This window comes from Dermacentor silvarum, chromosome 8, assembly GCF_013339745.2.
Source record: "Dermacentor silvarum isolate Dsil-2018 chromosome 8, BIME_Dsil_1.4, whole genome shotgun sequence".
Lineage (NCBI taxonomy): Eukaryota > Metazoa > Arthropoda > Arachnida > Ixodida > Ixodidae > Dermacentor > Dermacentor silvarum.
Window position 1 is genome coordinate 39,793,314 of NC_051161.1, and position 24,078 is coordinate 39,817,391.

At 44.6% G+C, this 24,078-nt stretch overlaps 1 protein-coding gene across 1 annotated transcript in view; it reads right to left on the bottom strand.

Moving 5' to 3' along the window:
• The window catches only part of LOC119461062 (SEC14-like protein 2), a 39,857-nt gene extending 20,754 nt beyond the window's left edge, over nucleotides 1-19,103 (bottom strand). Inside the window, exons 1-5 of the mRNA XM_037722240.2 lie at nucleotides 18,969-19,103; nucleotides 11,142-11,211; nucleotides 9,040-9,083; nucleotides 8,914-8,976; nucleotides 7,277-7,370 (exon numbers count right to left, since the gene is read on the bottom strand). Coding sequence (XP_037578168.1) covers nucleotides 7,277-7,370; nucleotides 8,914-8,976; nucleotides 9,040-9,083; nucleotides 11,142-11,211; nucleotides 18,969-19,022 — 325 coding nt within the window. The 5' untranslated portion in view covers nucleotides 19,023-19,103. The remainder of the gene's footprint in view (nucleotides 1-7,276; nucleotides 7,371-8,913; nucleotides 8,977-9,039; nucleotides 9,084-11,141; nucleotides 11,212-18,968) is intronic.
• Between the last annotated feature and the right edge of the window lie 4,975 nt (nucleotides 19,104-24,078).

Here is a 24,078-nt window from a genome sequence, read left to right on the forward strand (position 1 = left end):
AGAAATCTGATTTCATGCTCTTAAGTCTAGACGTGCTAAAGTTGTGCTACGTTCGGTAGCGGTCACTGAATTTGGCATGTTTAGGAAATGACGTCCGCGATGTTCGGGATTAGCATGGTATTTAAGTTAGTCTATCGAAGCTCGAGCTCACTGGGAAGTTGTCTGAGAAAAGAGCTATTTAAAGCCACTAACAGGCATTGCAGGATAACATCGCACACCAAGCGTGACTTTCTTGTTGCAGGAATGTCCGTAAGCCGCTCAAGTGTTCGCGGTTCTGTTTTTTTTAATTTTGTTTTAATAAAGCGTAGCTTTATTCATGTTTTAAGGCACACTTGCTTTGCTTGCACAAGGAAGCAGGTTTGTGATTTCGTAATATAACTGTATTTCCAGAATAAAATTAATGAAATGGAATTAATTCACTTTCGTCAATTATTTACCCTGTCTACACTGTAACACTATCCTTCAGAAATGATGTCACATCTTCCCGTGAAAGACACTGCGTGTAGGCAACATTTCCCTCTTTCTTTTATACTGCCTTCTTCACCTATTTCTACAGGCCCTCATGGCGTGTGCTCGCCCGCTAGATAGGCAAGCAATGCAGAAAAGCTGGCTCTTCAGGTAGACGGAGTGGTAATTTTACCTTGCGGAACAAGAGAAAACGAAAATGAAATGAGCTGGAGCAGAACGGCCTTACACCTACACTACCCTAGCCTGTCCACTTGGGCTTTACCACGCGTGTAGACTTGTCGCTCGGCGTAAGGCGTGCCTACTGTACCCGTACATGTTCTAATGTTGTCATGGATTCTGAAGCGAAAGAGTCTTGTCTGGTCAGATTCTGCCCGGGACGCGAACGCCGTTGTGCATTCTCGAATGTAAACAAGCACGAGCGATTATCCAGGAATGTACTGTGATGCATGTATAAATAGCTACGGACTTGACCCGTGAGATAAGATTTCGACGACCGACGAATGTGATGGCCGCTATCGTTGTGTTGTGCTTTCAGCTGTTACTGGCACAAGTTCACCCAATAAAGAGATACAGTCATGACTCACACTTTTGTCACTATCTAATTCTTTATCGTCACTACAACGTGACAATATCCTAATTTGACACACATTGGGCTTCGCATCCACTTCTGGTGAATGACGAATGGTCATGAGCGGAGTTATCTATTTAGAAAGCTCAAAAAAGATGTTCCTTGTCAGCACGTCCCTGCAATGCGAAACGTGCGATCTGAGCTTCTTGCGGTCGAGATGACGCGAATCAAAACGTGCGAAAAATGTTTCTACAGCAGTGTAACATGATTCGTAGCTCTAAAGAAAACTCACAGTGTGCACGCGATTGTATCGACGAATATTACGAGAAAAAAAAAAAAGGGGGGGGGGGGGGGGGGGGGAGGCGGGGCAAGAAGGGCAAAAGCGGCAACATACGGTTCTGCACCATTCAGTCTTAGGAAACAAGGCCAATGGGAGTCATACTTAAATAATAACCCGGCCTCCTTGTTTAAACACACGTCTCCGTAATTTCCATGTGTAATTTTGTATAATAACGCCGTTCTTATCTTTATGTCACTGCTATCAACAAGCTAAGCTGAACCTGACTATCTTGCAGTCTATTAACTACTAGCTTCATTAATTCCGGACCTTTAGCTTTAGCCTTGGTGCGCTAGCGATCGAGTCGACCTCGAACGCTTGAAGGCCCTACTAAGAACTGGCGAGCTGTTAAGCGTTAAGAGCCTTAGACCGCATTGTGCCTTATCTCACCCGTGACCTTCACAAACAGGACAATAAAAATATCAATGGCAAGGACCGATGTTAAACCTCAGCGCGCACGTGGACTCGCGATGCTATAGGCAGAATCAGGCTTGCTGAGCAAATAACTCCTCCCGTGCGTTAAAGAAATAATTCCGGAGTTTTGTGTGCCAAAACCACGATGTGATTGTGGGGCACGCTGTAGTGCAGAACTCCGGATTAATTTTGACCACCTGGGGTTTTTTAATGTGCACCCTATGATGGTACACAAGCGTTTTTTTTTTTTCCTTCCGCCCCCAATGGGATTGCGGCCACCGCGGCCGGAAACGAACCTACGACCTCGATCGAGCTCAGCCTGAACTACCACGGCCGGTTTTCCTACGCCCTTTTTTCTTTGCATGAACCGAAACAAATTACTGTGGTCTTCTTATTTCCTCTCTTTCTTTCTTTCTTTCTTTCTTTCTTTCTTTCTTTCTTTCTTTCTTTCTTTCTTTCTTTCTTTCTTTCTTTCTTTCTTTCTTTCTTTCTTTTTCTTTTTTCGTTCTTTGTTTCGCGCGCATGGTCAGATGTTAGAGGATGTTTAGCTTCCACGATCTGACCTGGATCTGATAATCAGTTCTGCCCGAGTGAGGATAAAGAGTTCGAGAACGTGTCCGCGACGAATGAAGGTCGGTACACGGTATATTCGTCCGCCGGAACACGTTGTATACGTTCACGGCCACCCTCTGTGTCGCCCGCTGCCGAGACCACGACGAAATTTACCTCGCCGCGCTATCGTATATAGCGCGGGTGACTTCGTCATACCTGACGCAAGGTGTGCACCGTCCTTGTCCGCAGGGCCATGCACTCGGTGAGATCTCGCTCTCGTACTTGGCTCGTCGTTCGCGGCGCGCGATGCTTTATCGAAACGAAGGGTTACGAACGAACAGGCCCCGATGGGTGCTCAAATATCAAGATTTGGCACACGCCTTTGCGTACACTCTTTCTCAAACTCACAAAAACGAAACCACCTTCATGTACTCCTTTGAGCGTAAGTATGCGGACCAGAGATACCGCGATAAACCCGATTTTCTTCTCCGCCATATGAACGTAACTTGAAATTGGCGACTGCAATCCAAACATGACATTGCTAATCTTTCTAGTGCGCTCAACAATTTTTAGTGCGTCTATTATTATTATTATTATTATTATTATATTATTATTATTATTATTATTATTATTATTATTATTATTATTATTATTGATATTATTATTGTTATTATTATTGTTGTTGTTGTTGTTGTTGTTGTTGTTGTTGTTGTTGTTGTTGTTGTTGTTGTTGTTATTGTTGTTATTATTATTATTGTTGTAGTTGTTATTGTTTCGTTGTTGTTGTTTCGTCGTCGTCGTCGTCGTCGTCGTTGTGTTGTTGTTGTTGTTGTTGTTGTTGTTGTTGTTGTTGTTGTTGTTGTTGTTGTTGTTGTTGTTGTTGTTGTTGTTGTTGTTGTTGTTGTTGTTGTTGTTGTTGTTGTTGTTGTTGTTGTTGTTGTTGTTGTTGTTGTTGTTGTTGTTTACAAGCAGATGTCTTCGCACACTGCATCATTGAATCACATTTTACCTTTTTTTTTTCAAGAAATGGCTGGTTGATATAGAATATTGGATCCAGTTGGGGGGATCGAGGGGGAGGGAAACTTACACGCGTGACCGATGATTTTGAATGTATTGCTGCAATTTCTCGAAACATTCTGATTGTTGTTGTCTACCACCCACCGCAAGGTGCTCTAACAGGACTGCTTGATTATATGGACTCAGTACTTGAACTTGCCAACATGAAGAAATTGCACTCGATTTTTTTTTTTTTGTGACTTCAATGTTGACTTACTTTCCAAAAGTAATGAAAGTATTCAACTCATTGAAACTATGCTAGCATATTGGTTGCGAAAACCTTATTGAACTTCCTACTCGGATAACACCGAATTAGAAGACATTGATTGATTTATATTTTACTTCGGTCACAAAAAAGTGAAACATGTTGCGGACTGCTCAGTTCTGGTATAAGTGATCATCTGCCGATTTTCTCTGCGTTACCATTTCATGTGCGCACTGAACAAAATCACCACTTTAAGCGAGTCATAGATAACCAAAGCATACGGCTATTTCAAACTTTGCTTTCTAATACGAATTGGTCTGATGTTTATGCTCAAGCGAATCCCTCTGCATCATACGACCTATTTGTGTCCAAAGTGAAACAAATATACAATGAAGCATTCTGTGGTCAAGCATAAAAAGCTAGAAAGGAATGGGTAAATCATGAACTATATAAGCGCATTCAACACAGAGACAAAGTATTCAATAATTTCTTAAATACCCGTGTCCGTGAAATATTTAAAGAGTTTAAACAAGTCAGGAACAAACTGAATAGTGATCTGAAGAAAGTGAAATCTGAGTACTACACGCATCGATTTGAAAGTTCTATGAGTGATGGTCGTAGAATGTGGAACATATACCGCGAGATAATAGGTTCCTCTACACAGAATGTGCCGTCAGAAATTGTTGTAAATGATGTTAAATTTTGCGGAAACAGCGCAGCTAATTTATTTAATAATCATTTTATCAATGCTGGTGCTTCAACTTCTACATCAGATTTATCCCCAAATTGAAACAGTAAAAGTTATATTGATAATCGTGTCATCGAGACGATTTTTTTACACCTACATCTGAAAGCGAGATTTTTTCCATTCTCAATTCCTTGAGCAACAAATCAGCCGCTGGTGAGGACGGCATGAAAGCTCAACCTATTAAAGCAGCTGCTCACATAATATGCCGTCCGTTGGAACACATCTGTAACAGTATACTTTCCACTGGAGTTTTTCCTGAAAAAATGAAGATAGCTCGGTGTTGCTGTGATTTTTAAGGGCGGAAATCACAACGACCTAAACAATTACAGACCCATTTCGGTATTGCCATTATTTTCAAAAGTCGCTGAGCGTATTATATATAAGCGCCTAAATGGTTTTCTGCTGGATAAAGGTATTATTTCAGATAAGCAATATGGCTTCCCGAAAAATAAATCAACCGAAATGGCATTATTAAGAATCAGAGATACAATTATAAATAATATTGAAGAAAGAAAGCTTACCATTGGTATATTCCTAGATTTTCGCAAGGTCTTTGATTCTATCAAACATGAAATATTACTAGATAAGCTAGATAAGCTCCAAGTAAATGGCGTTCGAGGCACAGCATTAGAACTTATGAATAGTTACCTTGAATCTCGATTGCAATATACTTCATTGCAAGGTTACACTTCGGAAAAAAACGTAATTAAATATTGGGTACCACAGGGTTCGATTTTAGGGCCGTTAATGTTTATCGTGTATATAAAAGATGTAGTAAACGTTCTATTAACAGATGAAATAGTAATGTACGCGGATGACACTAACGTTTTCTTTTCTGGTGTTGATCTTCAGGAACTAGAAGTTGCCGCCAATTCTTGGTTAGAAGAACTTCACAAATGGCTACATTTAAATCAGTTCAGCCTAAATGCGAACAAAAAACTAAGTTTACGGACATTTATGCTAGGAATAAAGAAATAAGTTACGATGTTAAACTTCACTACTGTGGATCGCAACAAGAACATGTGTCAAGTCATTCTTTTCTAGGAGTTACATTTCATAAAAACTTAAGCTGGACAGAGCACATAAATAAGGTACGCACTAAAGTTGAACGGTTAGTTGGTTTGCGACAACGAATCCGGTACTATGTGCCTGTCAGGCTTATCAGACAACTGTACTTTTCGCGGGTATATTCTCATCTTAGCTATGGCTTATTAGTATGTGGAAACGGCAATAAAACCGATATAGAAAAACTAGCGGTATTACAACGGCGAGCTGTTCGTTTGCTTAATTCTTCTAATCAATACATATATGATCTTCTAAACTAATAATGCGCTATAATATCCCTAATATTAGAAACTCTTACCAAGCAAAGATCTGCATTCGGTTGTTTAAAGAGATCTCCAGCAACTTTGAGACATTTTCAAACCGTTACCTCAGTAGAAACACAGGACACAGCTTACGCCACACCTCAATAGTAGCGACGAAACCCAGGACAAACTATGGCATGGAAACTATCGAATATGAAATCATGCGTTTATGTAATACGTACCCTAACATTGTTGATGTCGCTAGAGAGTGTAGAACTATTCGCCAATTTAAACACTTCATATAGTGAACATGCTTCTCTCTTCTGATCTAGATATGCTGTATAAATGTCAATGCAACAGTGAATTCTTCAGTGTTAAGGGTGCTTGGTTGTTGCATTAGTGGTGTAATAATTAAATTCTCTAAATGTTACTTTTATGTTAGTGACGTATTAACTCGTTCGTATGTTATTTTACAAGCAACTTGTGTTCTGCAGTGTGCTTCAAAGATTGTTTTGTATGTAGTTATGAAATGTCTGCTTTACAAACTGCTTTTGTACCTTGCAAATTCCGCTATCTCTGCTGCATCAGCGAGATAAGCCCTAGTCAGGAGGTTTAAGCCCTCCTTTTGGCTTACCTCGCGGGCAAACCTTGTACCTGTTTTGTCCGAATAAAATATTCCAACATGTGAAAAAATCTTGACTCCCTCCCCAACTTTCTTATCCGTAGTAACAGATACAAATCTCTTGAAAACACGAGAACGAACGAAGGAGGAGGACGCAGCTAGAGCGCCCTATTCGACGTCATCTTTTCAAGCACTTTACACTACGCTATAGTATACCAACAAGACCCAACGTCAGCCCTTGTCAAGTTCGTCTCTGATCCGTTTACCATGAAGTGTAACGCTGATTATTTCTGCTCCAGAATGTCACACCATTGATCCAGAGGCAAACCGAAGTGTCGCTACCTGCCGGAAGCTTTGAGCTTTAAAGAAAGCAGTCAAATAGATTAATGAATCTTCGGCGAAGAATAGTAAAAGACGGCAGACGACTTGAGGATTGGTGGCGTAAAAGCGGGGAGCACACACTGAAACGAACTGTACTTATTTTTACTTAAGGCGATAAGACACTTTAAATTCAATTCATTGCTAGAGGAAACTGCGGATTTTTTTTTTTTTCATCCATCCGCCTCTCCCAACTGGAGTAGCATACCAGGCATGTCGCTATAGGCTCACCTCTTCAGATAGCATTCAGCTTCTCTCTCTCTCTCTCTCTCTCTCTCACTGATGTGCTGAGAATAAATGCAAGGAAAGGTAAATAAAATGGCGACTTTGGTTTCAAAGGTGATGATCGTAAAACCCATCCATCCATCCATCCATCCATCCATCCATCCATCCATCCAATAAGTGGTGTCTAAATCCACGCCTCACAGGTTGGCGCCCTCTGGATTTTAATTGAGGATCTTAGAGGCTACGCTTTTGCTAGTTGAATGCGGCGGAAGCGATTTTGGGAGCCGGAAACAGGTCAGGACTGAAGTTTTTGGACACCACCTTATTGCTCATACAACCGTCTCTCCCCTCTTTCTCCTCCATTTCTTCTCGCAACAGGAACGGCATTCGGCTCACCCTTTATGTCCACGCTGCCGATGTTTATGATCCAGAGGGGGTGTCCCTTCGGATTGCAGTCCAAGATGCCCCCTGGAAAGTGGTCGCGCATCACCTGTAACATTGAGAAATGGTTTGGTATTTTTTTTTTCTGGCCTCACTCGCGGTATAGGCCAGATATTCAGTGCGCAGTACAGGGTTGTCATATTTACATGGCCGCTTGTAATACACCTTGCCTGCCGCGAACTTAGTTTTCTTACACGTACATTTTTTCAACAAATATGACAGTCTTCAAGATTCGCAGACGAAGGTGCTCCAAACCCAATAATTATAAATAAACAACAACAATGGCAAAAAACGCTTTGTTATTGAGTCAGTAGCGCGCCCAGGATCTCTGCCAGGGGGGGGGGGGGGGGGGGGGGGGGGGTTGACAGTTTGCCAATACCATCTAAACAGCACTAATGTCGATTTCTTCACGGGAAATTGTCCAAAAGTGCGCTTTTTGCGAGTGTGCAGACGATTGCGCGTTTTACATCTTAATTGCAGTACTAAAATGCGTAAGGAAAGAAAAGGGGTTAAACAAAAGGGGGGGTTAAGTCGGCCTCAGGGGGGGGGGGGGGGGGGTTACAACCCCCGAATCCCCCCCGTCGATGCGCCACTGTCTTGAGTACTGTTTGTCGCCAAGTGGTGCATCCTGTCATCTGGTTATTCATATTGTACTGTGTGCAGAAGGTTTCAACTACGTAATATCAGCTACATTATCATCTACCAGCGTTTGATCTCCGGATCAACTCAGTCGTCTTAGTACCGCTTGAAAGACCTGATACTGTACCACTGAGTCTAGCTGCCTCACTACGGCGGATCTCCACTAACACGCCAGAGCACATATCCGAGGATAACTCCCTTTTCACCTACAGTCGATATCATCCGGTCATTGTACAACTCCGGAATTTTATACGACGGCTGAGGACTCTAGACGGTGAGACACTGTTCCACAGACCATCACCGATTTCAGCGTAATGAAAGTTTGCACTTTTGCTATTGACGTTAAACACTCTCATGTTTGTGCCCATCACTTCGTTTCGCAATCCACATATTCACCTTAATGTCTTTACATTCTATTCCGTAGAGGATTACTGTCAGAGTGCAGTTGTCTTTTCAATGATTTCGTTAAGCTGGTGTGTTGCAAAGTGAGCTGCTAGTAAATTCCCAGGCGGCTCCGCCCATTTGGCGAACGCATCCTGAACAGATGAAGAGTTCTCAACGAAGCTGTCAGGTAGTTTTACAGTACTCCTAAAAGTTTCCAAGCGACTGCACGTGTGAGGGGACCGGGCCGCGCATAATTTTCGACCATCACAGAATGCGCCCTGCCACAGTGCCCCAAACATCGATATAGACGGCAGTCCTCCCTTTCCTTAGTACTGGCCTTAAATAAAGTTTCTTCCTCTCCTCCTCCTCCCCCTCCTCCTCCCCTCCTCCTCCTCCTCCTCCCTTTCCTTGAAACAACAGCGCCAGCTGTGTTATAGGAGCCTTGCAACAGAGCGTGATCCCAGATATTGTCACTTGTGGAGACCTTTAACACAGAACCTTTTGAAACTTCAGAACTTTCGAGAGAGGTATGCGTGTATCAGGGGAGGTGAAGAAACCGGCAAACCCACCTTGGGCACTTTGTAGTCCGTGAGCAGGGTGTCCACGCCGTTCTGCTGGCGCCATCGCAGGTGCTGTTCAAGAAGCAAGGCTCAGCCGAGGGCTGTGCGACCGCCAAGGGCGCCAACGTGTCTCACCTGTCGAAACATGTGCTCCGCCCGGTCCAAGTCGAACTCGCGTGCTGAGGAACAAAAGTCCCGTTTAGAAGGCCGGCCACGATTATACGATAATGTCGTCAGGCAGAAATAAAATATTTCGCGGGAATGGTCCCATGCAACTGAGGAAATGCGCGTAATAGGCTGCCAGCAAGCGACAGCAAAATGTGTGATGTGTGAGCGTCCGATAGGCATGGTACCCCACAAGCACGTGATTCAGACAACTGCGTGCGAACTTCAACCAAACACAACATAATATTGGATCGATCCATGAGTTAGCAGGAAGGAGGACATTGGCATCTCATGGTTTGAGATTGTCGCATCCATCTTTGACGAGATGGAACAGGCCTCCACCTCTCAGAGGACGCCCCTGAAAAGGGCCGCGCAACTATTTTTTATGTTTTTTAGGCCTTCTTTCAGGCCTAGAAATAAAAATTATGTAGCACGTATTGAGCAACAGGAAGCTGGATCGGGAATTTTTCAGGACGGTCTACAATTTTCTCATTGGTACCTTTGCTCTGAATATAATATTTGAGCAGTTGGTAAATAATAACTAATTAAGTAATTAAGCGAAATACAAACAATAATCTTACCTTGCTCCAAGTGAAGGCAAACAACATTACCTTGGTTCGGTCTAGCTACGTGGCACTTGCATAATTTTAAATTTTGGCGCAAGTTACGTGCGACTAAATCTAATCGACATTAAGAGAAAAAATGGAGCTGGGCAGGCCATGTAATGCGTAGGATGAATAAACGATGGACCATCAGAGTTACAGAATGGATACCAAGAGAAGGCAAGCGCAGTCGAGGATGGCAGAAAACTAGGTGGGGTGATGAATGAAGTTAGGAAATTTGCAGGCGCAAGTTGTAATCAGCTAGCGCTGGACAGGGGTAATTGGAGATCGCAGGGAGAGGTCTTCGTCCTGCAGTGGACATAAATATAGGCTAAAGATGATGATGATGATCACGACGTGGGACTAATGGTATATACGTTACACATCCGTCATGTTTGACGTTACAAATCAAAACTTGCTTTGCGTCGGCGCCCCAATGTTAAACAGAGCTGCGAAACACTGAACAAAGCAAAATGCAGTTCTTTGTCTCAACCGCAGAAAGAGTCACATGGCTGTAAAAATAGGTGAGACTACAATCCAATAGCAACGCCATGGGCGCACGCGCTCAAGCGGCACGCTAAATCACTAAAGCCTTTTTTTTTTTCTTTTCTTATTGTTCTTGTTGTCTTGTGATATTAATGTCTGCTGTTGGGGTCCCCCAAACTATGATTTCCTTGTGCCATCGCGCGGTATCTTTGTCAAAAGAATGAGCTCACTGCTCCAGGACGGTCTTCTACATGAACACAAAGCCACGTCACTTAAAACTGGTTAGAGTAAAATATTCAACGTTCTGTATTGTAGGAGATGGATGCCTGAAGCGGAGCAATGCTTCCGTGGCATCTGAACGCACGAGAAAAATGAGCCTAGTAGTACCGCAGTTTCGGTAAGTATAACGATAAGTATAACGGCAAGTATAAACACACTCAGTGCGATATGCCATCTCCATTTACGCGGTTTTCAACAAGAGCTCACAAGTGATCATCCATGATGTTTCACGTTTAAACTACATATGTGGCAGCTTTATTCGGAGGCAGCTGAGGTAGAGGGAAGAAACGGCTGGACGTTTAGATGACGTTTAATTACATGGTGTCTGATAAACTATTTACCTGAACAGTTAACTTCGTACGACTTTCCTTTTTTTTCTGGCAATGTCGTTTTTTCAGCTCACTCCCTGACAATAAATATGTTTCCGAGATACTTAAGAGTTCACTGAACGGTAAAGGGCTTTCCTGTGTCGGATAAAGTTTTGCTTCCATATTCAGGTTAGTGAGCAAAAGCAAAATGTGACCTGAGCCGCATGGCAAATCTTATTAGGCAAGGTTGACCGCTGCAGCAAGTATTATTATATCCCCTTGGTCGCATACGGTGGGTTCGTTTGTGGTTACATGATACGGCGCCATTGTGTACTCGCCTGGCACAAGACCAACTGGTGCACCTTGAATTCGCAATACAGATCACAGACGCCCTCACCTCGAAGCCATCGCAGTAGGTTGGCGTCCGTGTGCTCTGGCCCCCGGACGTCGGCCACAGCTTCGCGGAACTGTGAATGAACAGGACACGACGAAAAGGTCAACAATGAGTTACTGTAAAGGCTATAGAGTGCCACGCGTCCACCACAGCGTGACTATACAGGGTGTCCCAACAATCATGCAACAAGATTTTAAAATATGCAAATGCTACGTAGCACGACAGATCCAAGGAAATGTTTTGTGCCATCGCTTGGAGATACTCAGATTATTTTGCATGCCGCCTAATTACATAATTAGCCTTAATTAATTAATCAACTTCTCAAATATTATACTTAGATGAAAAGTGTCAATGAGAAAATTGTAGAGCAACATGAAAAACTCCCGATACAGCTTTCTGTTACTCAATACATGCTACAAAAAGTGTTTTCCCGAGCGTGAAAGAAGCCCGCGGATACACGCAAAATGCTTCAAGCGGCCAGTCGCGCGGAAATTTTGCGTGTATTCGCGGGCTTCTTTCACACTCAGAAAAACACTTTTTTTTAGCAACAGAACAACAGATTTCGCCGCATAAAACCCCAGAGTTTAATTAACTTTAATTTTGAGTACTGCGCCCGTGTTGCGTCTGACTCTTTCATCCTCTGTGCCTTTCGAGCTGTTTGCTTTCCACGATGCTAACCTGCCAACTCGCCCAAGTCGCCGTTTGTGCTGGATTAGAGATACCACTCAGGCCGCGACGATTCTCTTGCACAGAACAAACTTTACAGCAGCTCTTGTCTGACTGTCCACCCGCCGTGGTGGCTTAGCGGATTTGGTGTTGCGCTGCTAAGCACAAGGTCGCGGGAATCGAATCCCGACCGCGGCGGCTGCATTTCGATGGGGGCGAAATGCAAAAACGTCCATATCCGTGTATTGGGGGCACGTTAAAGATCCCCAGGTGGTCAAAATTTATCCGGAGTCGCCCACTATGGCGTGCCTCATAATCAAATCGTGGTTTTGTCACGTAGAGCACCAGAATTCATTCATTCATTCTGACTGCCCATCGTACGAAGATGAAAGGATTGCCCTTCGGACCATTTAAGGGAAATTAGATGACCAGCCTTTTGTATAACTGAATGCCCTGGGACTGTGGCCTCGTGCGTCTGCGATATGCAAGACCTGCCGCGTTTCTTGAGATCCACCAGTCTATGTGTCCGCTTGTGATTTCCTGAACGAAGAACACTTGTGCATGTGTGCTTGTGCGCTGTGAATGTTTCTTCTCTCTTTGCGCACATCTTTCTCGCCCCCTTTCTCCCTTCCCCAAGTGCAAGGTATAGGCCACACAGGCGCCGCCTGGTTCAACTCTCTCCCTTTTCCCTCTTCACTTCTCTATCTGCCTCTGTTGCATCCCTTCACATACACGAAGAAGGGCCTTTCACAAGAGGCAAAAGATTACGAGGTACATCGCTGTTTTCAACTTCGGTGCACAACGTGCACCTTTGTCATTGACTTGCTTTGTTCGAGAGATACAGATTAGCAGATTACTAGTTTGCGCAGGCCACATAATTGCTCCCGCTGTCGACAGCTCCGGCTCCACTCCGAGAAAAATAATAATAAACCCCAAAAAATATAGAAAAATGAGCTGCACTTGACAGCTTGCGACTCGCCGAGGCGGCGTAGGTCGATTTATGTACGCTTCTTCGTGCATAAATTCTTCTAAATTTAGATCTGAAGGTAACGCAGTGCGATCAAAAGGTGTTTCTTCCAATGATCATATTAAATACAGAAGGGAATAACACAGTGATATGAGAATTAGGTATAATTGGCCACCAGACTTGACCGGGTCGTGTCTTGTACGGCTTGTGAAAGTGTCGCCATTAGAGCACGGTTGTTAGAACAGAATTCCTATCAGTATCAGCCTGCTGTTCACTTTGCAAACAGAAATGCTGCATTTTACCTATTACAGCGCGTTCGAGTGGACTATTGGAGAGACTGTAGTTCTCATGGACGTTCGCAACCTTCCCTATCCTCTTCTCTTTTTTTTTCGTTTCCTTGATTTTACTCTCCGCTGTTCTTTCGTCTTTCATTTCCCCTTACCCTTCCCCCGGTGCAGGGTAGCAAATCAAAATCTTGTCAGGTTAACCTCCCTGCCTTTCCCATCGCGTTTATCTCACACAGCGCGGGTTTCCCCTTGACAAGTGCATCCAATGTACATTACATGTTGTTAAAGAATTACAGAACGTTAGATTTATCTTCGGTTTTCCGGTAAGTACTTTCACATACAGGCGTAGCAGGCAACAAGTTCGGAGACAGTCTTTCACGCTAAAGTGTTGCAGTTCAGGTCACGGAAGAAGGCTAACCAGGACGCAGAAAGAGACATGAAGCAGGTCATCTTAAGCCACTTCCGTTCGTTGTGGTCTCCACCGCACCAACCTCGTGTGATTAAGGGACTTAACACAACTGAAGCCGCTCTTCTTTGTCGCATCCTCACAGGGTCAGCGCAAACTCCAGCTTGGCGGCGCAAGACAGTACTTGTCCCATCATCGTCGCGTGTGCATTGTCAAGCTCTTGGTGACATTGGAGATTCCATACTGAAGTACCCTGAATTTGAAGCAGAACGTAAGATATTTCTAGATGAACTGAAGCGCAAGATGGCCCCACTCTCAAGTGAAAGTGACACTTTGTCACCGCGAGGACACTGGACATTTAGGAGAGACGTGAATCGGCTCCTCCTAAACTTCCTTTGTGTTGCGGGGTTGTATAGCGTGAATGGTGAGCCGTGTGGGTCGATGTGGTTTGGATAACGTGCAACGCGCAGCGCTCCATGTCAAGGTCATTGTGATACCAAGTGTTGTTGTTACCGGATGGACTGTGATGGGCTTCAGACCGTACTGCGTTTTATAGGCGGTGCTCGGGCGGAGAAACATACCGGCAACCTTTGCGAGACTATAAGTCCGCCTGCAGCAAGCAACACTCCTCCTCCTCCTCCTCCTCCTCCTCCTCCTCCTCCTCCTCCTCCTCCTCCTCGTAAGAAGGACCCTCTGTTCGCCCCGCATTATTATCACATCCCGCTTTTCAGATAACAGCACTGTTGAAAGATGCAGGGCTGATGAAGACGAACTGGTATGAAGAACGAGATTTCTGCTAAGTGGGTGTTATAAACTTCTCTAACACTAGATTTCAATTCTAAGATTACGATATGTGCCCTAAATTGAATCATTATAAAGGTGATGAATGATACTTTGGTAATTTGTTGACCAACACACTGCAATTTATCGCGCAAATATAATGTCCGCATTTTCCTGTAATCAGGCACATATGACAGAATTGCGCGACCACGCGGGATTTTCATCAATATAGATTGCACAAGGAGCCTGACTATCGCGTCCATTATGAAGCAATGCTCGAGGAGTGCTCAAAGACAACCGTATCATTGTTTCTCTTGGCCACTGCGTTGTTCCTATCAAGTGCTGGCCCAAAAGGCTACTGGAGCCCCCTTACCAGGAATCCTGAAGCCAACGGACTTGAGTGGCCACACGTGTACTTCGTGGTCTGCATTGTGAGCGTACAAAGGGGACGAACTCCGCGCGTTACCAAGGGCTTCAGCTTATGAAAAGCAACAATATACCTTCAGTTACGATGTATGCACACATTGGTGTACGTGACTTGTTCTTGTCAGTTATTTCAAGTGGTGGCAAGGAACGACCACGCATATTGAGCTTCGAATAAATTGAATCCCCAAGTACTCAGTGTGGCTTCATTTTATTTCAGTATGACAGATGCTGCTACAGCTAAAGGCACTGCCATGTTTGATAATGTGTTATTTCGGCGTGGCTCGTTGCCTTAACAATGCTGAATGGTAGTTTCTCCGTTTCTCGTAACGCTTGAAGGTAATAATTAACTTTCGCGTGTACTCCGAGCCGCTGATTCAATTCTTTCTATGAAAGAATGCAACACCCCTGACTGTACAACAGGCTACAGGCTTTACAGGCTAAAGAAAATGCACAAAGCATACTCCTAGCATCTTGACTTTCTTTCTACAGAGTCAGCAGCGCGTTGGACAAAACCATGCGACTTTGAAACATTTACCGTACATCCTTTATAATTGGTTACCGAGGGGGATATCGACTCGGCTGCAGACAGGCAGTGTCAGAACATCCCTGTGGTTTTACAGTAGGCGCTCAGCGAGCTGATCGTTGAGCAGAGGCTACGTCTGGCCTACGATATCACATTAGTGCTGCTGCTTTAGTGTGTTCACTATACACGAATGAAAGAATAGTGCTACCTGCGGGGAAGCCGCACATTCAGTGACTGTGGGTTTCTTTACTGTTTATAGCACTTTCTAGCCGCGCGAACCGGCCACAGTGCACCAATCGGAATACAACGAACTTCTGAATACTTTATCTGACCTCTGAGGCTTTCCTGTAACAAATATCTATCTATCTATCTATCTATCTATCTATCTATCTATCTATCTATCTATCTATCTATCTATCTATCTATCTATCTATCTATCTATCTATCTATCTATTTCTCGCTTAGGAAAACAGTTTGTTTACATCAGTTATTACGGATGGGACAATTAATTGAACGTTTTAAAGGTTATTTATCTATTTATTTAAGCGGCAGTGCATTAACATAGACTGACGTAGACAATGTACTCTTTTCCTCAAGCATTGAGACTCTCGCGTATTGCCTTTATCTTCTATTACCCCATCACGCACGTTACACCACGTGTATAGGTTAGGGAACCGGACGCAGGCACGTAATTGATCCCAACTTCACTCTCATTCCATGTTTCCTATTATCTCACATTCTCTCTATCTGTGCAACATAGAGCTGAGATATGCACGTGTAGTCGCAGACCTCTGTACCACTACATCCACTACTGATATGGGCGAGGTCTATCACTATACAGTTAGGGCAAGCTTGTAACCGTTCGTAACGGATAGTGCATGCAGCGCTCGAACAATTGAAGACGAAGTATTCATAGGGTGCGTATGTTCTATCAGTCATTCGCCGTTGTTTCTTTAAGCGCTGCACTGGTCATAATGTACGTCTCGATCTTCGCAGACGCCACTGTGAACTTATAATTTCCATATACTTTATCATTGTTTGCGACCGTTAGGGGTGTCGAAACGCGTGCTTTTTGAACTGCTGCAAACAGGTATATAGGGTGAGCTAGGTGGGAGGAGATGAAGTTGACGCAGAGTTAGGCGGGCAGGACCATTATTTATAATGTGCTCGACCAGCGCAGTGAAGTGGAAATGCTTATTAGGACACTTGGTAACTTGTACTGTGCAGAGAGATAGAAGACAAGGACTGAGTGAAGCGCGCAGAGACGCATATGGAAGTGGCAATGGGCTACATTAAATTGCTCCAGGGTTTGCGTCCTGTAGAAAACGATCGAAGTAGCTGTCGAAGCATTTCTCGGCACACACTCTTATAGGTCACCGGGAGGAAATGCAAGTCCTCCAAAATTCTATATGCTACATTGTAACCTGGTCGTGGCACGTGACATGCTACATATTGTCATATTCTATACACTATATTGTCCCGTGCAAGCACCGCGATGGGGCTATGACATTGTGCTGCTGAACACGAGGATAAGGGTTCGATTCCCTATACCGTGGAGGCCGATTTCCGATCTGGGCGGAACACACAAATGCACGTGTACCGTGCTTTTGGTGCACGTTAAAGAACCCCAATTAGTCAAAAATTAATCCGGAACCTTCCATTTATAACCAATCGTGCAGTTTCTTGAGATGAAACAACATAATTTAATATTACTCACGTGGCAATATGAGGGCTCCTGGAGCGACCTATGATATCATTAGTTGCCGTCTGCTAGCTTCCCAATTAGCTCAGATGGCCGAACGACCGCCCGGGAAGGGCACCGTTCCCAGGTTGGAACTCCGAACAAAGTCGAATTTTTTTCTTCGTCTGTGAAGTGTTATTTCTGAGAAAGCCGTGTGACACGGCATCGTGCTTCTTTCGGGTGGTCGTCATTCTTTTTTTTTTTTAATGACACTTCCTCATCTTTTTTCCATTTCGGCAGAACTTATTGGCTATAAGAGCGTTACGCACCTGAGCATACACTGAGAAGTTCTACAAAAAAAAAAGCGATGAATATCTCCAGCAAGGTTGAAAGAGATAAAAGATCACGAAGATGAACAAACACGACCAGTCTTGTACAAATCCGCGTGCTGAAGAGAAAACACGCGCCGTGAGCGCAAGCTGTGAGGGATGGTCCGGAAAGCAGGTGCTCCAACTGTTGCAATTACTTTCGAGCAAACAGTCGAGCGATGCATATGGCGGCGTCCAGAGAGCTCTCGTTGGAAAGATGTATGGGTTGCGCGCATAGGCCTTGACGAAATGTTTTCGTTTTACGGGTCCTTCATTTCTCTTTCTTTTTTCTTTCTTTTTCACGGCTAATGTTACGAACGCTCATAGAAGTTTTTCAAGTGCGAAAGTCATGAAAACAAAAAAGGCTGTTTTCCAGCATCATGCGTAATCATCCTTTCAACATTGACATATCTTGAACGACGAGAAACGGGAAAAAAATGTTGGATTTCTTTAAGCGCTCTATTATTCGCTGGAGCCATGTCTATAGATATATCGGCTGCTAGGAAATTCGCGTCCTCGGTACTGCTCTAATATTTTTTTTGGAAAATTTGATTTTTGGTAATTAACCATGTTGCAAAGGTCAACGGAGCACCGCGACTGTGACAACATTCTATTTCGTCGCATATGAAGCATGGGTCGTATATGTACGCGGCCTACTGCGGTGTTTAATGTCTGACATTTCTTTTTTTTTTTCTGTCTTGTTTATTGCGGGGAGAAATTCCTCCCTCGCTACTTCTGCTCGCATGCATAGCTCGACAAAAGAGAATATATATATAGTATATATGTATATATATATATATATATATATATATATATATATATATATATATAGAGAGAGAGAGAGAGAGAGAGAGAGAGAGAGAAACTGAAACACCATAAGGTTTTTTGAAAAAGGGAAAAAGATAGAAATAAAGGAAAGGCAGGATATTTAAGCAGAAGAAAGTCTTCCTTGCAACCCTACAAGTAGAGGAATGGGATGAGGTATTTAAAGAAAGCTCTGGCGCCGGTTTCCGTTTCCCTACTCTTATTTCTTGCTTATCTTATGTTTTAAATGGGCAGACAACTAATTCAAAATAGTCTAAAATGGTAACTATGCACCCGATGACTGCATCGGCGAAACATGAGTTTTCTCAAATTTGCCCAAGTTTGATTTTGACTGCCGGTCGTGAAGTGTTAACAACGCTGCGACACAATTTTCCGTTCATTTGTCGCGAAATGTACATGTTTCCGAGTATTATGTCTCGATCTGATAAACAGTTGTCAATAAACGCTTCTCTCTTCTTTTTTTCATATAAACCAGCAAAGATAAGTAAAAAAATTTTTTTAATGGCATTACGTACTTACAGAATAAACAGCAGCCGATTGCTATGCAGCCTGAATACGCGCGTAAATAGCGGAGAATACAGATCATCACTATTCTGACACAAAATTTCACCAGCGCCTTTTCCTCGCTGCTGGATGTCTAGCCACTCCCGATCCTTAGGTGAGCTCGGCAACACAAACCTGCGTTCAAGCTCATTCTGACACGTTCTCGCTTTCAAGTTTTGGGCCGGCATATGATACGATAGATCATCCACTAGTACCCTTGCATGTGGCTGAATGGCTGCGCTCACTTATACATTTCGTATTTTCGAGTTGGCCGGCAAGAAAAAAAAAGAAAAGAAAGGAAGAAAGAGAATAAAGAAATGGAACAGTATCGGTCCTTTCAATATACGAGGATGCTCACCTGTTCAAGTGTGGTGCGTTGGCGCTCATCGAGGTCCTGCAGGTAGCCGCTCATGGTGCCGAATGACGACTCGGGCCACCGGCTCCGTTCGTTGTAGTCGCTCGCGTCCGCTAGACCGCCACTCTGTGCGCGGCGCAAGGCCGCAGCCTTGGTTGCGAGCCGCGATCTCCTTTCCCACGTCACTGGGGGCAAGCGATGCCGCTAGGAAGGAGGAGGGGGTGAAGATGGAGAGAGTAAGGTGACGTACGACAGAGGTATATAGAGATAGAGAGAGAGATATGGACCGCGTGGTTCACTGGCACACGCCGCTATACGCTTAAATATCTATCAATGTGTACAAAATCACGGGTCCCGGCGACCGATTATTATTATTATTTCATTTGAAAACATACAGGGTGTCCCAACTATCGTGCACCAAGATTTAAAGATATGCAAATGCCACGTAGCAAGAGAGAACCAAGGTAATGTTGTTCGCCGTCGCTTGGAGATACTCAGATTATGTTTTGCATTCCGCCTAATTACATAATTAGTCTTAATTAATTAATCAACATCTCAAACATTATAATTAGATTGAAAGTGTCTATGAGAAAATTGTAAAGCAACGTGAGAAACTCTCCATACAGCTTTTTGTTGCTCAATAAGCGCTACATAAAAGTGTTTTTCCGAGCGTAAAAGAAGCCCGCTAACACACGCAAAGTGCCTCGAGCGGCCCCTCGCGTGGCTAGTCGTGCGGCTAGTCGCGCGGCATTTGACAGGAAAGAGAAAGCGAGAAGCAGGCTGGCAACTGACACTGGAAGGGGCACGACGCCTGCCTACTCTTCAGAAAGGAAGAGACAGGAAAATGGAAATGGAAGATATGAAGGAGGGGAGGAAAGGAGAAAGAAAAAGCGAGATCACAAACCTCAAAGAATAAAGCAGAACACACGCAGTACAGGTCACGCACAGTATAGGGCCGATCACTGCAGGTCACGCTACTAAAGAATGTTTAAAATAGAAGAAATAGTGTCTGACATCTTGTCATTTGAAATCTGAAATAAGCTAGAAACGTGCCCCTACGCTCGTTACTTCTACGAAAGTAAGGAGAGCGCGATAAGCGTGATCGCGTCGAGCCGCACAACCACTGGGGTACAAACATTTGTCTAGGGTACAACGCAGGCCAAGGAGATGATAGTCCCTCACTAGTGACATGCGCTGCGCACTGAAAGCGGGACACTCCAATATAGGGTGCTGAAGTGTCTCGCAGCCACCGCAAGACGAACACGATGGATTGGCCACACGTCATTGTCTGTATAAACGTTCGCACACATTCACACAGCCGACCCTTAGCTTCAGGAGTAGCGCTCTCGCGCGACGAGGCAAGCCTCGACCGCGAACACGGGGCGGGAACATTCCATTTGCGACGCGCTGGTCAGGATGCTGCTTGAGTAGGTGGCGACGAATCAGCAGACGAGCGTCATCAAGCTTGCACAAAATTTCAGGGCAAGCACAGTCGTCATGAGTGCAAGTTGAAGCCAGCCGATCAGCCTCTTCATTTCCGGCGATCCCTACGTGTGAAGGTATCTGTTGGGCAACGAGAAATACCCCCCGTGATGCAATTTTGTTTGCAGAGTATTTAATGCTGCGCACAACTGGATAATCAATATGATTGCGTTTTAATCTGCTAAGGGCAGCGCGGGAGACCGTAAAGATGGCAATCTTCGATGTGATTAACTCCTCTTGCACGTATTTCAGTGCAACATTAATCGCTGCTAGCTCCGCAGTTGTTGACGAGGATGGATGGGGCATATAAAATATACGCCGTACTTCAGTCGGAGGGCAGAAAAAAGCTGCAGAGGCACCTTGACCGTCGCTGTGTACGGATGCATCTGTGAATACTTGAAGATAATATGGAATTATTCGAACATGTGTGACTGAGCCAATTGGAATATTGCCTAAACAGGCATATTAGACTTTTTCTGTGTGTCAGGGATTGTGAGATAAATTGAAAATACGTGTTTGGTGATGTCTTTCGGAGGCGGAGTCGTAACTGAAGCAACATGTTCAAAGCTGCCAGCAATGCTCATAAATAGTACTGCCATTTTTTCCATGCGAGAAAACGGGCGGTGAATCAGACGATCAAGGAGCGATTGACCATTCGATGCGCGGTGCAGACGCTCAATATGATATAGAGCTCTCTGGTCTGCTTGCAGCCTCAGGGGTAACTGATGCGCTTCAGTGAGCAATGCAACAGATTACGCCTCACGAGGTAATCCAAAATATTAGTCGAAGGGCAACGCAATGATCTCATTCCAGTTGGACCATCAAACTAGGCGGCACATTCGGGACTGGTAACGCATACATCATGCCTGAGAGTACAGATGACTGGTGCAGCTGCAAAGCCGTTGTGTGTTCGCAGCCAGCATATCTAGCAGTCAAGGCGGCCACCTACTAGGCATTGCGACTCGCGTCGTACAAATTTACCTTCAGAACGCCAGGAGGTGCGACCATCCATAATTAAGCCCAAATAACGTTGTTGTCGCCCCCAGCTTATCGGCGTCTCGTCAAGGCACAGTCGGCTCATTGTTCGACGAGCGCGTTGTTTAGGATGATATGCTATTGCAGCCGACTTAGCAAGTGATATAGGCAGGACCAACTTTGCACAAGTACTCCGAAGTCACGTTCGGAGCTATTTTTGCAAACTTGCACGAAGCCGAGGACCAATGTGCGAAGGGCCGCTTATCCACAGAGCAATATGATCTGCAGAGATAGTTATGCCCACGGGGAAGTCACTGTCCCGAGGCAAGCGACTTGGAAGCGCGGCGTGTACAATGTTAAACAGAAGCGGCGATAAAACGCTGCCCTGTGGGACAGTGCACTTCACAGTGCGGGATTCACTTGTAATCCCTCCGACACTCACTTTCATCCGGCGATGCGATATAAAATTGTGCCCAAAGCGGAGCATACGCCCCGAAATTTCCGCGGTTGCAAGAGCAAAAATAATCGCCTTATGCGAAACCCAGTTGAAAGCTTGCTGTTTGTCTAGGAAGAGCATGTAGGCGTAGTGCTTGTTTCCTCTTTCTCTCTCTCACCTATCGCATCCCTTTGCCTTTCTCCCGGTACAGGGTAGCCAACCGGAGATAATCTCTGGTTAACCTCCTTGTATTTCCTTTGCCTTCATCTCTCTCTCTCTCTCTCTCTCTCTCTCTCTCTCTCTCTCTCTCTCTCCTCTAGCAAATTCAAGCGCTGAGACAACGTCTGAACTGCTGTCCAGAGCTGAACGGCAGTGACTAAAATCACTCGTGACAGTCAGGGGGAAAATTCAGCTTCCCTATAACAGCCTGACATTTAGGCGAAACAGGCCGATTAGAGCCCGATATAAGGAAGTACACAATGCTTCCCAGTCGTCTACGCGTACGCAGTGCGGTTAAAGAGTAGGGAAGGCGTAGTGTACGAGTGCATAGCAACGCGCCTATTCGAGGAAAAGAAATAAAGAAAGAAAGAAGCAGCGCGTCGGCCGCAGTTTAACGAGTTACATGAACGAAGAAGCCCTGGTTACGTCTACGCGCTACCACACTGTAGGGAAGCAACACTGGACGTATTGCACACAGCCAGACCCAAGAGTTCTGAGAGCACGAAAGTCACGAAATAAATAATTGCTCGCGACCTTTTGAGTCAGCCGGAATAGTATAGGTTAGAAGTGTGATAGCTGTACGGTCAGTGCAACAACTGACGCATTTTATTCGAAAATAGGCGCACTGGCGGCGACGAAATTTCGTTTCCTGTCAAATTACATTATCAGAAAAGAAAAGCTTTTATAATTGGAGTTACATTGTATCTACTTTCCTCCATGAAACGTCTCCTACTGCTCTGCAGTAACCTCGTGCTTTCCGTATAATTTTTAAGGAATCGATAAGGACTAGGTAACAATCCCGCAACATTCCCTTGAGACTTGCGCGCAAAACGTACGGAAATTACAGAAACTTAGCCCAGCCCCCGTATCAACGTACGGAAAATCAGCTGACCGCAAACGCTACATGTTTCCGTCGAACCAAATGCAGCAGGTGCAGTATTCGACCCAAGCGGTCAACAACAGCAGAGTGATGTATTTTCCGTGTACGGCTGATACGGTGGAGGCACTATAAACTAAACTTATTTGCAACGCCGGTAATGTTTCGGTTTCGTTTGACGTCACCAGCCACGTGCGGTATACCGTTTGACGGCGAATCGGGCGTACGGGGACTCAGCGAGTGAGTCGCTCTGTGAAAGAAATCAGCGTGTGCCAAAGAAAGTAAGGCCTCTCGCAGCTGAACGACAGACAGTCGTTCCCTTTAGTCTGTCATCCTCTCAAAGATCAGCAGGCCGACACAGCTTTCTTTTACTGTAATATTTCTCTACAGGACATCATTTGTTTCGCGTTCTTAGATTAAACTTGCGTCCACGTGCGGGCCGTTTTGCTCATTACCGACGGACAGTAACATGGTCAGTTTGCAGACTGTCTTCCTTTTGCCGTGAATCTTCCGAGTCGGACGACGGCGGTCTATCGTATGTGTACCCTTCGTTTCGTAAGGCGAACCATAATGTGTGAGTCATCTGAACGGGGAAATGTCCCGCCGACTTTTCCCCGATCTGTCTGTCTTGGCACCGGCTAGGCGACAGTTCCTTGATGCCACGTGTTTCTCATACGCAAACCTTGGGAAGATGATAACGTGGGTTCGTATTTTTTTTCCCTTATATTAGTGGGACGTCTCTTACCAAAAATTAGGCTCAAGTTCAATAGCTTCTTTAAAGAACGTACATTGAAAGTTGTGAAAAACTCAACAGGAAATTCTTAGAATGCACGATCAAGCAATTCTTTAATGGGTACACCGAAGACAAACGGTTACGACAGACTAAAATACTGTGTTTATAAAAAAAATATTACTCCACTAGCGATTATTATCAGTAAATAATTAAACCAGCGCTTTAACACCAGTGCGCTCGGTGCAATTCAGTTTCACCACGCTACTGGAATGACATAAACCGGGAGCTTTTGCCTAACGCTGCAGCAGCTATCTTTCGGAGCCTTCACTATACACGAAAGTGTCACGCGCAGCCAGTAAACAGCGTCGACAGTTTGTACATCTTCCCTCAC